This window comes from Pygoscelis adeliae, unplaced genomic scaffold, assembly GCF_000699105.1.
Source record: "Pygoscelis adeliae isolate BGI_AS28 unplaced genomic scaffold, ASM69910v1 Scaffold76, whole genome shotgun sequence".
Classification (NCBI taxonomy): Eukaryota; Metazoa; Chordata; class Aves; order Sphenisciformes; family Spheniscidae; genus Pygoscelis; species Pygoscelis adeliae.
In genome coordinates, this window is record NW_008825111.1 from 1,351,101 (window position 1) to 1,363,211 (window position 12,111).

General features: G+C 41.8%; 1 protein-coding gene across 1 annotated transcript in view; it reads left to right on the forward strand.

The window, feature by feature from the left end:
* PREP (prolyl endopeptidase) overlaps positions 1 to 12,111 on the forward strand; it is a 299,065-nt gene that overhangs the window by 182,398 nt on the left and 104,556 nt on the right. Inside the window, exons 2-3 of the mRNA XM_009327938.1 lie at positions 1,047 to 1,121; positions 9,663 to 9,796. Of these exons, the coding sequence (XP_009326213.1) occupies positions 1,047 to 1,121; positions 9,663 to 9,796 (209 nt within the window). The remainder of the gene's footprint in view (positions 1 to 1,046; positions 1,122 to 9,662; positions 9,797 to 12,111) is intronic.

The following is a 12,111-nucleotide window of genomic DNA, read 5'->3' on the forward strand; positions in this document are numbered from 1 at the left end:
CCGGCCCCCCGGGCGGGCTGCTGCCCGGCTGAGCCGGGGGGCGGCCGGGGGGAGCTGCTCTCACGGCCGTGCCGAGCGGGGAGTGCAAATCCCGGCGCTTCTGGTACCGCTGCGTGTTTCTGGGGAATCCAGGCCTCCACCTGGGCTGGAGCAGCATGCAGAGGAAGGAGTAGTCTATTTTTGTGTGATGGCACATCTGCAGGGTAATCTGTCTCCTCGTGTTCCAGACGTAACTTGATACGCAAGGATTGCTGTGTACGTTTGGCTAAAATGGGTTCAGTTTTCTTCTCCTTCCGCAAAGGACTGCGCTTTAGGCGCCAGCCCAGGAATTACTTACAAAACTAACATTGCTTTTAAACCAAAATGTTTGCCGACATGAGCCAACACTGGAAAAACTTAAGTATTTGCTTTCATAGTCGAATGAAAGGCTGAAATATGCAAATCCTAACCGCAGGTATCTAGTCTTATTTTGTATACTGGAGGAAGAAAGCAAATAAATTCAACCACGTGGGTTAGTCTTTTGTGTTGGGTTGTTTTCTTTTTTTTAATTTATATATGTACTCTACTCACATGTTTGTGAGCAGCAATAGTAGGGAGGGCTAAACCAGAGGCAGTTAGTTGCATAACCAGAACTACACTTTAGGTGCATCCAGTAATCGGGTTTTGTGATTTGACATGAACACCTGGATTTGGAGGAGGTTTGGGGTTGTTTGTTTTTGGGGGGGGGGTTGTGTGGGTTTTTTTGGTCTTTTTTTAATTACTGATCTATCTTGTGGAAGGAATTTATGTTCACGTTCTGCATTTCTCTGGTGCTCTGTGTTTTTTCTGAGGACAACTCTGCTGCCTTTGGTGCCATCACCAAAGAATGGTAATATTAGCAACTCACCTGGGAGCAAGGTCTTGCTTTTCTCTTCCTTTGTTTCTTAGAACTGTATGCTTTTGTGAAATTCCAAATACCCTTCATCTTGGTGACTATCATTCCTTGATGAATAGAGTTTGCTTGTGTGCATGTCTTTTTTTTAAAGTACTGTCTTTTATAAATTCAGGTGTTGGATTACCATGGGTGTAAAATAAGCGATCCATACTGCTGGCTTGAAGATCCCGATAGTGAACAGACGAAGGTAACCTTTCTTTGTACGGGAATGGCTGTTTTGACATGGTTCTCTCTTATAGACTACGTGCATGGGTACTCTGTTTTTGAAGGACTTGCCAATGCTTTTCGAAAACTTACATAGTGAATGTACGTGTAGTTCATGTGATACCTTATGGCGCCGACAGCAATGCCATTATTTTGTACCTTTGTGTTAATGGGGTGAAGACTGGAAGACTTGGTATAACGTAGATCACAGAATTCGGAAAACTAAGGCCCTGTTTATCTCGCACCCATATTTCTTAGACAGTTCAAGTGCTCAAGGTGGTGGTGTCACACTGAAGCGAAACACTCTGATTTTAGAGCGCTTTATCCACTGTCCTAAGTACATCTAAAATTGCCATAATAAAGTAGTTAAGAAAAGGTAGAAAGAAAACTCCTTTGGCTTGCTTTCTTTGTGCAGTGACAAAGTGTGTGAATACTATTTTTTTTTTTTACCCCTTTTTAAAAAAAAAAAACACCACAAAACATTTTCCTAAAAAGTTAGGCTTTGTTAGTGGCTTTTATTACAGATTGCAGATGTTGCAGTGTTTTCAGTTTGCAGTCTGGTATAGCTGGACTGTGCTGCTGGAACTGGTCTTTTGCTGAGAAAGGATCTTGAAAAATAATAAAGTATGACTGTGAGCCAGTTCCTCTGATATTCATGGCTTAGCGAGTTGCAGGGGTGATGGCCAGAAAGTGGTAGGTGGCAACGTGGAGGGGGTTTCCTCTGTAATGGCTAATAACTTTGTGATAACTGTGGTTCCAGGTCTAAAACACTGGCGGCTATCTAGTATGCATGATTGTATCAGAAGGATGATGGAGGGCAGGATCTCCATTTAAAAATATCCTGCAGAGTGGCTTTCCATTAGTGAGATTCCTTCTAGGTTCTCTCATGTATGTGCTTGCATAATACATCTTGATGAATTATGATGATGAGGATGGTCAAATAGAACTTCTTGTAACTGTCAAGAGCAAGATAAAATGTGTATAGTTAGGATCCCATTCCCTGCTGACAAATCTATCGGCATACATAAAGACACGTGGATTAAAAAGGTTCATTTGGGATCAGGTTTTAGTGAAAAACTGTCATGGACATTAACATTGAAAATTAGATGTTTAGTAAGTTGGGAGTGTTTTAATTTTTTATTCTGGCATCCTTAAGAAACGGTACACATAGGATAGTTTTGTGCCAAATTCAGAGGGATATATCTCTGGGGAGGTATGGTGATGCCTTTCTTTTATAGAGGCCTGACAGATACCCACTGAAGTGGTTTTCGGGATCCTATGGAAGAGTTGGGATTGAGAAAATGCCAAGACCTGACTTTTTGCGTCCCTGTGTTCAATACTCTCACCACATACTGTGAACAGGTTGTGTGAGAACAGTTGGAGGAGGGTGAATCTCATTCTCCAGAAGTTGTAGTTTATACAGGAGGCAAAATAAGGAGTGGGGGATTATAACATCCTCATAAAAGTGCAGCAGCCCAGACACAAAGATGTCACGTTGGTGGAATGAAAATATTGTTAAATCTTACTTGCCTGCACTCTGAAAAACACATGCCTTGGCAGAAGTTTGCAGTAGTAGTATGATGCAAAGAGTGGAGAGTTCCTTTGTGTATAAGTGTGTGAGTATGTCATCTTTTTCCGGAGTTCCAGGAGTTACTGAACAAAGGGAATTAAAATGTTTTGCTGTTCTACCTCTTTCACAGAAGAGGTCAGAAAAAAATAATCTTGAAGTGCTAAACTCCTTTAATCTGCTTCATCACTCACTTCTTTGTGTTCTGCAGCAGAGGTTTCTGACGGCCACTCTTTCTTGCTAGCTTTTCTTAATAGTTTTATAGAATCATAGAATCATTAAGGTTGGAAGAGACCTCCAAGATCATCAAGTCCAACCGTCGACCCAACAACACCATGCCCACTAAACCATGTCCCTAAGCGCCTCATCTACCCGTTTTTTAAATACTTCCAGGGATGGTGACTCAACCACTTCCCTGGGCAGCCTGTTCCAATGTTTAACTACTCTTTCAGTAAAGAAATTTTTCCTCACGTCCAATCTAAACCTCCCCTGGCGCAACTTGAGGCCATTTCCTCTCGTCCTTTCGCCAGTTACTTGGGAGAAGAGACCAACACCCACCTCGCTACAACCTCCTTTCAGGTAGTTGTAGAGAGCAATGAGGTCTCCCCTCAGCCTCCTTTTCTCCAGGCTAAACAACCCCAGTTCCCTCAGCCGCTCCTCATAAGACTTGTTCTCCAGACCCCTCACCAGCCTCGTTGCCCTTCTCTGGACACGCTCCAGCACCTCAACATCCTTCTTGTAGTGAGGGGACCAAAACTGAACACAGTATTCAAGGTGCGGCCTCACCAGTGCCCAGTACAGGGGCACGATCACTTCCCTGCTCCTGCTGGCCACACTATTTCTGATACAGGCCAGGATGCCGTTGGCCTTCTTGGCCGCCTGGGCACACTGCCGGCTCATGTTCAGCCGGCTGTCGACCAACACCCCCAGGTCCTTTTCCGCCAGGCAGCTTTCCAGCCACTCTTCCCCAAGCCTGTAGCGCTGCATGGGGTTGTTGTGGCCGAAGTGCAGGACCCGGCACTTGGCCTTGTTGAATCTCATACAGTTGGCCTTGGCCCATCGATCCAGCCTGTCCAGGTCCCTCTGCAGAGCCTTCCTACCCTCGAGCAGATCAACACTGCCGCCCAACTTGGTGTCGTCTGCAAACTTACTGAGGGTGCACTCGATCCCCTCATCCAGATCATTGATAAAGATATTGAACAGAACTGGCCCCAAAACTGAGCCCTGGGGAACACCGCTCTTGACCGGACGCCAACTGGATTTAACTCCATTATCTCCAAGTTCTTGAGATAGTTTGCAGGACTTCTGCAGAATAGCCATTCTGCACCTGCCAGATCAAAGAATAACCAGACACTGGTATAGAGGCAATTGAATGACTGTGCAGGCTTCAGAGAGAATTTGGAGTGTGCTTTGTAGACTTTTCAAGCCTTCAAGTCACTGACCTTGAGACCTGTGTCTTTCCCATTCTTCCTCCAAGTCGCTCGCTCTCTTATGCACTCCTTAATATCCCAAACCTCCAGTTGTTTTGGGGAAAAGTAAAAATATCCTGTGTACACCTCCAACAACAGGCTACCTTTAATTTTCTACATATTAAGTACAGAACTTGAAGAATTCCGTGGGCACCCATGCTCATCTGTAGTGAAAGAGCCCCTATTTGGTTCCTGTTTACAACACGCTTGCTTGATTTGAGTATGTGTAACAGTGAAAATTCTGGTTTATGCCAAGAGCGAAGACTGAACATCATTCACTTACTAAGTTAGGAATCTTTTCTTACACGCAAACAGTCAAAATTATTTGGTGAGTGCTGTCAAATAGATACACAAATATGTTGGAACTCTACTTTTCTAGACTTAGCAGAAATAGTCATGTCAAGCATTGGTGTGGTCATAGAAAATAAATGGGTAGGCCTCACTTTGTTTCTGTGTTGATGTGGGTCAGTGAAACATCAAGTTTACTATTTCTTGAGGCATGGAGAAAGAAGCACAGGCAAGTGAGATTGGTTTTAACTCCGAAATTTTCATGGTAGTTTCACCTGATGTCCACTGTAGGGTTAACAGGACTGGGACTGAAAGAAATAATCTACAACAGCTATGAGTATAAAGAATCATACTAATTTTTCCTGTGGCTAGTCCAAATGGTCTTGTGGGCTCTGCTAGTTAGCAGCGTACAAACAAGTGAACATAAAGGGTGCAATTTTTTTTTTTGTAATTGGTTTAATCAGGTATTTTTGCAGTGAGAGTAGAGTGTAGATGGTGTACTGTACCTGATCCACTGTAGTTTGCAGTTTTCCATTAAGTCAGGTGGTTCTGTGCTTTCTCTCTGCCCTCCATCCTCCTCCTTGTGCTGACCTGAATGTTTCTGTCCCTCCCTTGTATGGGTATAGCCATCACAAGATGATGTTCTGGAGGGGAAGCCTTCGGTGGATTAGTTTTCTGTTGGCACACATGCTTAATCTAGGTCACCCCAAGACCACATGATAGTTGGATCTAAGATGGTTCAAGAATGGGATCTTTCCTTTTCTAGCAGCCCACAGCCTACTTTTAATTAGGTGAAAAGCAAATAGGTTTAGAAACTTTTCAGCCAGGTCACCAAGATGATTTTATTCCATATGCAGTGTATGTATCTGCTATAAAAAGGAGGTTATTGAAATCTGCAGGTGGCTAAGCAGGACTGTTTCCTGTCAGACACGCAGTCTTGGAGCTGATTAAGCCAATCATCAAGCCACATCCTCAATCTCTTGTGGAAAAGCTGTTGTTCAACAAGTATGTGCTTCCATGTTCATGATCTATGTGCTTTACTGTATCACTTTTTCCCTGCGCCTGCTTGGCTGGAGTAGTCATGTGCAGCTATAAGCAAACAAAACTCCCTTCTCCACATACATAAATAAAAACTGAGCCCCTGGTCAGATGGAGAAGTTCCTACCTCACTTTGGAGAGAGGAGGTATGGAAGCTGGGTTCATGCTCTGCTACTGTTCGGCCATTGACCTTTAAGACAGACTGAGGAAGCATCCCTGGCATAGTTGAAATGTTATGCTATGCTGGTAAAACGCTTCTGGTGATGACGCAGGCCACAACTCCAAAACCACACTTCTACTGTTGTCTTGGGTTGGGCTTGGTTGGACTTCTCAACTTCATGGTTTGTTTTTGTGCTTTGTGGCAAATAAGCTCTTTTTTAGACCCCAGCGAAGTCTTTTGCTACTGTTAGAATGTCAGTGATATACAGTACCTTAACTCACTGACAGTCTAGGCAGTAATGTGTAGCTTGTTTCAGACATGAGGGATGGACAAGGGATGAAAGAGGTCATGTAGCATACACAGTTGAGTTGTGGTATTATGAACAGGTGTATGTTTGGATTAAGAATAGAATTGAAACTCTCAAAACTACAGTTAAATGTATTTGTAGTTCTAATTGACCAGTGTTTCATTCACATGTTTTGATAAATTTCCAATTGCACTTTGAATTTTTCTTTGCTAAATACTAAAGTAAATGCTAAGAGGCAAGCCACCAGAAATTGTAATACTTAAAAAAGGTATGTGCCCTCTTGTAGGAGTTGCACTGAACTACGTTTTACTGAGAAGATATATATGAAGATTTTGGGGGTAACTATTAAACAAACTGTAAATACTTTACAGATTAATAACAAAGACTGGTAATGTTAAAACAATTTCTATCCTAAGACTTCTTGGAAAGCATACTGTGAGTGGAAATCATTATCTTGTCGAGAGAATAGCTTAGTGCCATGTAGAAAGCTGATAGGTTGTAACAAAACATGGTTAAAAAAATTTGTGGCGTGTGTTTTTTAGATGAAATTTAGTTACACTTTTAAAAAAAATAACAGCTGGCCTGCTCAAGTAATGGCCAAACACTTCAGCCTGGAGTAGAACATCTCTACTCTTAGTACAACACTTTAGAAATTCTTTTGCTTTTCAAATTACCTTGTTTTCTGAGACACCCATAAGCATATGCCTTGCTTGGACCCTTATTCTGTCCTTTCTTCTGCTGCCAAATTCTGTCCTGGTTCAAGGCTTATGATGGATTGTCAGATGCAGATTTCTACAAGTAAAATAGGAATCTTTCTCTATAGGCTCATGAAGATGTACAGAGAGTTACTGTTAGCCTTATAGCCTGGGTGGCATCTGTTTAGCCCAGTGTGGTGGAGGGAGTTGTTTACTGTGAGAGTTTCTGCTGACAACATCTGTTCCTGTACTTTACCTAGAGCAGTATTTTAATTATGTATTGCTTTTTGAACATGAGTGCAACCTCATGCTCAAAAGTGTAAGAACAGAGAGTTTCCAAACTGGACTGGATTCTCCTCGGTGGAACTCTTTCAAAAACCTGTAATTCCTACCTCCTTTTTTAGATAGCCACGGCATTCCCTTTTACAAATAGTCTTGGAATCTTTGAGGCATACTAAGTGCAAATGGGAAAAATATATTAAGTCCCTGTAGAAGCAAAATTGCTAGCATGTAAGCGTGCTCTTGTGGAACAAATGCTTGTAAAGAAAAGTTTGTGTCTCCTCTTTGAATATCAGTAATGAAAGCAGTTGTGGTAAGATGTGACTGTGCAGTTAGAAGTGAGTAACACACAGTTCCAGTATACCCTTGCAGCAATGTTACCATTTTGGTTGCATTATTGATAGATGAAACAAAGATGTGTGCCAGTTTCTGTCCACTAAATGCAACTGAAAAATGCTTTTGCCCATCCAGTACAATGGATGGTTTTAGACATATTTTTATAAGACATCTTTTCTCTGAAAATGTCACAGCCCTTTGAGTAGTTGGTTTATTTCTGTAGCATGCACTGTCTAGATTTTTGTGTATGTGGTCTTTGAAATTTTTGTGTTTCCGTTTAGAAGAAATATTCAGATACGCATAGTTCTTGGGTAGATTTGATTAAGTAATTTTTTTGATAATTTGATATTTTGATAAATTGATAATTTGATTAAGTAAATACTTTCATCATCTGATGAGGCGGGGGGAAACTGTTACAGTGGTACAATGTGGAGGCTACCACTGGGATGTGCTGTGCTGCCGTGCTGGGTGTTAGCTGTCTGTGCCAGTAAGATCCTCAAAGGGAGAACAGAAGCAAAAATTGGCCTTCCCTTGGCAATGCTTTCACGTCTTTCCTTCCTTTTTCTCAGGGGATCTTTTCCTGACTCGATCCTCGCTGATGCATAGAGTCTAATTTTGAGTAAAGGTCCAGAAGTTGTCATTGTTAGCCTTCTGTATCTGTTCCTTTTCAGTGCCGTAGTGCTTGCTTTCTTGTGTCATCCTTGAGTGGTGACTTGCATGTAACCAGGCTGCATGTTCTTAAACTAATATATTTCAGCACTTAGCCAAGTGCTCTTAGGGCATTACTAGTTCTGCACTCACATGTTTAAAGCTTATCAGTTTCTGTATGCTTTGTTAGGCATGAACAAATACCTCTCAAGTGGAGACTGACCATAATTAATGCACTTTCTCCTTTACCTTTTGGCCTGAGAAGTCTCTGAAAACACAGCTTGGCATGTAATGCAGCTCTTGGCTATGCACTGCTGTGGCAGCGAGGCAAATGGGAAGGCGAGTGTCTCTACTTGCCCTCTGTGCTTACTTCTCACCATGTGAAATGTCTGTAAAACGCTACTGAAAGAGTTTTATGTTCTATTCTTTTCTCTTTTTCACCTGAAGAATTAATGAATGAGTAAACATTGATAGCAATTGGTAAATGTATGCCAGGTACTCTGTTCATACAGCAGCTGGCTTTTCTGAAGAACTGTGAAACGCAAGTTGTGGAATATGGATTGTAGCCCTGCTGATCCTGTGGGTCATGCCCTGCGGTGAAGTGTAGCTCACATGTCATCATGCATTGATCTGCTTGCAGTGTGACAGATTCAGGACAGGTAGAAACAACAGCCTCTTGTAATAACTGGGGAAGAGACCTGCGTAAGCAAGAGATGAGTGGACATCTGGAGGCGAGAGGCTGGGGTCCGAGAGTGATAGTGCAGCCATCATTGCGACGTCTGGCTGTGAATTACAGCCACACACACTGTGTCCTGTCTTTCCTTCTCCATGTTAGAGACAGAAAAGCCTGCATGTCTGCTTCTTAGCAGCTGTGGTTCACCTTAAGACGCTTAGGTATTAATTTTATGTTAATGTACTGTGCTATAAATAGGGATGGTGAAACACCAATGCAGCACCAGTTTTTCCATGCATGCCATGGGAGTGGCAGCCTCTAACAAACAGCTGGAGTGGTAATGGTTTTGGCCACTGTCATTAAGTGTTTGTGACTGGGCGGTGGAGTGTTTTGATGAAACCAGACTCCTCAAAGTTCTGTTCTTGGAGACTAGGTATTCTTGCCTTTTGTAACTAAGAACTGATCTGTGGACAGCCTTTCCAAGAAACAGTGGCTGGGACTAATCCTGTGTGTTATGTTAATAGGATGAACAGATGGTGCATGTGACATTTTGTATCTTCTTCCAGCCCTTCACAGCTCCCGAAATGATAGTGCTGTCTGTGGGCAAAAGGGTCTCTGTTCTTTATCCATTTCCTAATTTATTTATCATAGAGTATTAGACTATCGCGTGTTTGTGGTGAAGTAAGGGCAGATGGTATTTCCTAGGTATATACTGTAAATTAGCTTTGCTATGCCATTTAGGCAAATATAGGGAGAGTTTTTAAAAGTATGACATTTGGGTTTTTTTTAAAGGGCAATGGCAGTAATCTGGCTTGTCTTTGGCCGAATCACTGGTTACCCCAGTGCGTGCCCTGGAGAGACGTTACTCAAGGTATAAGATCAATCCTGTTACTGTTCTTATAGGTGTGGCTTATAGGAGTAAGACTCTTCAGGTGTGACTCTACAAAACCTATACGGGGGGAAAGGTGTCTGTGATGCATTGCTTCAGAAAATAGTGTTTTCTGTAGAAAATATGCATTTCTGCTTGTGTTCATGTATTTTGGGGGGGGATTATTTTCTTTCAGGCATTTGTGGAGGCTCAGAACAAGCTTACAGTACCCTTTCTCGAGCAGTGTCCTGTCAGAGGACTGTTCAAAGAACGAATGACGGAACTCTACGATTATCCTAAGTACAGTTGCCACTTCAAGAAAGGAAAAAGGTATGTGAGGAATGTCTTTGTAGGTGGTGATGAACGTGAAGCAAGTCAAAAGCAACTACTAGTTAGGAAAACAAATTATAAATTATATTTGTATTTATTCCTTTATAGTTGGGAAGTAGGAAAAGTAAGCCAATGTTAATATATATGGTTGCATGATGCAGAGCGCAAGATGCTTGACTGTCTCCAATTCCCAGTCATATTATCTTCTTGTGCTTTTGTTGTCTTTTCTTTTTATAGGAAGAGTTTATCAAAACTCAGACAACTTTGTAGAGTAACTGTTGTAAAAGTAAAACTTGGAGGAGTTCCTTTCAGGGTTGGTCACTGTCAGTATAGTTAAAGGCACCTCATCCTGAAAACAGCACAAGTCTGTCATGAGCATGTTGTTCTAAATATTTACTACAATACTGCTCTTATTTTGGATATAGCTTGGGCAGCTGGTAGGATTTTTGTTTAGTCATAGACAGTGAAAAGCTGTGGGAATTCCCTTGTGAAAAATGGCTCCTGTATCTGCAGGGGATAGGGGAAAAATCATTTGGAGGACTTAAGGCAACTGATGCAAAAAGATCTGTCTTCTAAGAAATAAAGAAATCCTGCTATATTCCAATACCTAGTCTACTTGTATCCCTGTTTTAATTCTGTGGCTAGGTAAAGGGATGGTGCTTATGTGGCTTACCTAAGGTCTGGAGACTGCAGCTGCTACTTCATTTTATGTGACCTCTTTCAGAAACACTAGTAATCTCGTAGAGAAAGAGAGGAAAGGGATGAAACTGCTGATTAACTTAGTAACTCAGTAAGATTGTTTTAGCAGTCCAGCCATTCTTAATCATGGGAAACACAAATAGTCTTTTTTAGTATTTTCAATTTGTTTGATCCTTGTTGAGCGAGCACCCAGATATGCCAGGTATGTTTTCACTGTCATCCACAGGAAAGAGCAGAAGATGTCTCATTGCCTTAAGATTTCTGCACAGATATTGAGGGAGATCTGCTGCTCTTCAGTTATCTGTCCTATGCTGTGAGGAGCATGTGGATGCTTGTTACTAAGGGAGGGAAAGTTTGTACTATGTGGGTTTTTTAAAAAATATATTGTGGGGAGTGAACCCAAGCTGATGTTGATTTAAGTTATCACTGATGTGGCACAGCACGTCAATGTATAGAGGTGTGAGGTTTAAGCCCAGAAGCAGCAGAGCTGTTTAGGACAGTGCTGCATCTGGGGACGTAAGCCTTGTTGAGCAAGTCAGGCAAAGCTTATTAGTTTGTATGTGATGCTCATGCAGATGTAGCTATGCTGAATCTGATTCTGGAGCAGGCCTGGTCAGTGACTGCTCTGGATTCTCTGACCCATTCTCCCTGTGCAGCGCAAACATGCCTGGGTGTGGTTATCTTCAGTGCTCATAAGGCTTGATGTTGCAGAAGTGCTCATGGCAGTGATGAATATAGTCTCCACTAGACATAAAAAGTATTAACTTGATGCAGCTGACTGTCCTCCAGGAAGAACATTTATGCCAGGAGCTTCATGTGCTTTAATTTGTGACACTTTGATTTTAATAGATGTCTTTTTAGTTTTTCTGAGTGTTACTCTATTTCTTGGCATGTGCTGAACTTAAATCACAGTGGTTTAAAAATTATACCAAAAAACATGTATTATGGTGTTTGAGGAGATCAAGATGGCTCTACCAAATTAAGTAACATTTAGTAAGAGGTGGGGGAGGAACTATTCTATTTGAGGAACTATCTAAACTTCCCATGACACTTAAAAATTCTTAAATTTAATTAATCCAGTTTTCTGCCAAAGAATAGCTGCTGAAAGGCAGTGTCTGAAGAGCTGTTCTGTAGAATCTGCAGAAAAGAACAGTGCCCAGGGAGGTGCTGTTCCTGTCACATTTTGACCTTTGCTTCCCAGCTTATTACCCAGCGTGGCAGAGGTGAAATTGGCTAGAAAATGCATGGTCAAATGGAAAATTATGTATCTTTTTCTTCTGTTGCTTTGAATCTTTCGATTTTGTCACTCACTGAACGTTATTGTTAGTATTTGAACATATTACTAGTTCAGATTGTTAGCCAGGCCTTTGTGAGTATAGTTCCCCCTTCTGGGTTTACCAGGTTTCTGTGCTTGTATCCAAGTACTGGACAGTCTTAGGGAACGTGTGAACTTATGTTTAGGTTTGAACTTCCCCCAGGTGAAGCTGCTATTTGATTTGTGAAGTCACAGGTTTGTGTAGTAAAACTCAGAAGTCCTATTAAGGAAGAAAAGTGTAGTACCTATGAATTGCATAGAATACGGTTGTTCATTTCTTTGTGCTCTGTAGTGTCTTCTG